Genomic DNA, 1,863 nt, shown 5'->3' on the forward strand with positions numbered 1-1,863 from the left:
GGGGGGGCCGGGGCGGGGGGACCTCCCTCCAGCCGCTCCTCTGCCTGCACAGAGTGTAAGCCAGCGTTTCAAAGGCCCCGTGAGCCCTGGGTGGTTGCTCAGTGGTTAGAGCACCAGCCTGAGGACTGAAGGGTCATGGGTTCAATTCCAGTCAAGGGCACGTCCCTCAGTTGCAGGCTCGATCCCCAGCCCCAGCCGGGGCACATGTGGGAGGCAACCAATCGATGTGTCTCTCTCACGTCGATGGCTTTCTCTCTCTGCCTCTCCCCCTCCCTCCCACCCTAAGAATCAATGGAAAAATATCCTCGGGTGAGGATTAACCCAAAAAAATGTTCTTAAAAGGCACCAGTGAAGGGGGCACCGGGGGGAGGGGTGTCCACGCTGTGACCTTGACCCTGACCCCTTCCTCCATTCAGCCTCCTCACCTCACAGCCTCAAAGAGCCGCATCGAGGCCCCTCCCCCGCCCACAGGTTTGCCCCTTTCCCTCCTTACCTTGACCAGCTCCTTGAATTTGGGGTCCTCCTTGGAGGTGGGGTCGATCATGGTGCGCTCCTCATTCTCCTCTGCCAGGGACACAGGGGGAAGGTCAGGGGCAGGGGCAGGGGCAGCTGACTTCCTGGCACAGACTGGGGAGACGGCTGAGCGTAGAGAGCCCCTGCTCTCAGTGAGCACGTGCCACACTGTCGCACAGCAGGTGCCAGTCGGGGCGGGTGGCCGGCCGCAGGACTGCCTCCGGGAGGTGGGGAGTCCTCCAGCCTCGCCTCCCCCCCATCCCGCGGCCTCGCCCCTCACTGCCTCCCTTTCAGGAGAGACCCTGGCGAGGCAGCCACAGGCCTGCACGGATCCGTGGGAAAAGCCGATCTAGCAAAGTGACCCATGCCCTGGGCAGGCTCACCACGACGCAGGACGGCACGGAGCAAAAGGCATCAGAAAGAAAAAGCAAAAGGAGAAGGAAAAGGAGGGTGCTTCGTGCAAAACGTGCTCATCCTTCTTCTGTTTATTTCCCCACCGTGTGCTTTTCCCTCCGTGTTCCGGCCTCGCTCCATGGACAACAGGCACCACACGCGGGCCCTGTGATGCCCCTGCTCAGACCCTCACCGCCTCCTTCCCCAGCCCTCCCGCCTCCCTCTCTCCCCAGCAAGCCTCGCGGCCTCGGCCAAGGCCACAGGGCCTGGCACCTGCTCCCCCCGTCTGCCGCCCTCCCCACCCACATGCCCCCAGCCCTCAGAGCTCAGCTCCACCGCTGCCCGAGCTCAGGGGCCTGGAGCCTTGCGAAGTGAACTGGAGAACAGAGCAGCTAGTTCAGTGGTTCTCAACCTTCGGGCCCTTTAAATACAGCTCCTCATGTGGTGACCCAACCATAAAATTATTTTCGTTGCTACTTCATCACTGTCATGTTGCTACTGTGATGAATCGTCATGTAAATATCTGATATGCAGGATGGTCTTAGGCGACCCCTGTGAAAGGGTCGTTCGACCGCCAAAGGGGTCACGACCCACAGGTTGAGAACCACTGATATGTAGAGAGCTGGCGAGAGGCCCGGCCGGCGTGGCTCAGGGGTTGAGAATCGTTTCGTTGCTACTTCATCACTGTCATGTTGCTACTGTGATGAATCGTCATGTAAATATCTGATATGCAGGATGGTCTTAGGCGACCCCTGTGAAAGGGTCGTTCGACCGCCAAAGGGGTCACGACCCACAGGTTGAGAACCACTGATATGTAGAGAGCTGGCGAGAGGCCCGGCCGGCGTGGCTCAGGGGTTGAGAATCGACCTGTGAACCAGGAGGTCTCACTTCGATTCCTGGTCAGGGCACAGGGCCCGGTTGTGGGCTCGATGCCCAGGGGGGGGGGTGCAGGAGGCA

The 1,863-nt window shown here is 60.6% G+C and overlaps 1 protein-coding gene across 1 annotated transcript in view; it reads right to left on the reverse strand.

Annotated features, from left to right (window-relative positions):
- Positions 1-1,863, reverse strand: part of PARVB (parvin beta) — a 98,748-nt gene that overhangs the window by 27,215 nt on the left and 69,670 nt on the right. The window contains exon 3 of the mRNA XM_015571904.1: positions 494-564. Coding sequence (XP_015427390.1) covers positions 494-564 — 71 coding nt within the window. The remainder of the gene's footprint in view (positions 1-493; positions 565-1,863) is intronic.

The sequence above is a fragment of the Myotis davidii genome, unplaced genomic scaffold (assembly GCF_000327345.1).
Source record: "Myotis davidii unplaced genomic scaffold, ASM32734v1 scaffold428, whole genome shotgun sequence".
Taxonomy (NCBI): domain Eukaryota; kingdom Metazoa; phylum Chordata; class Mammalia; order Chiroptera; family Vespertilionidae; genus Myotis; species Myotis davidii.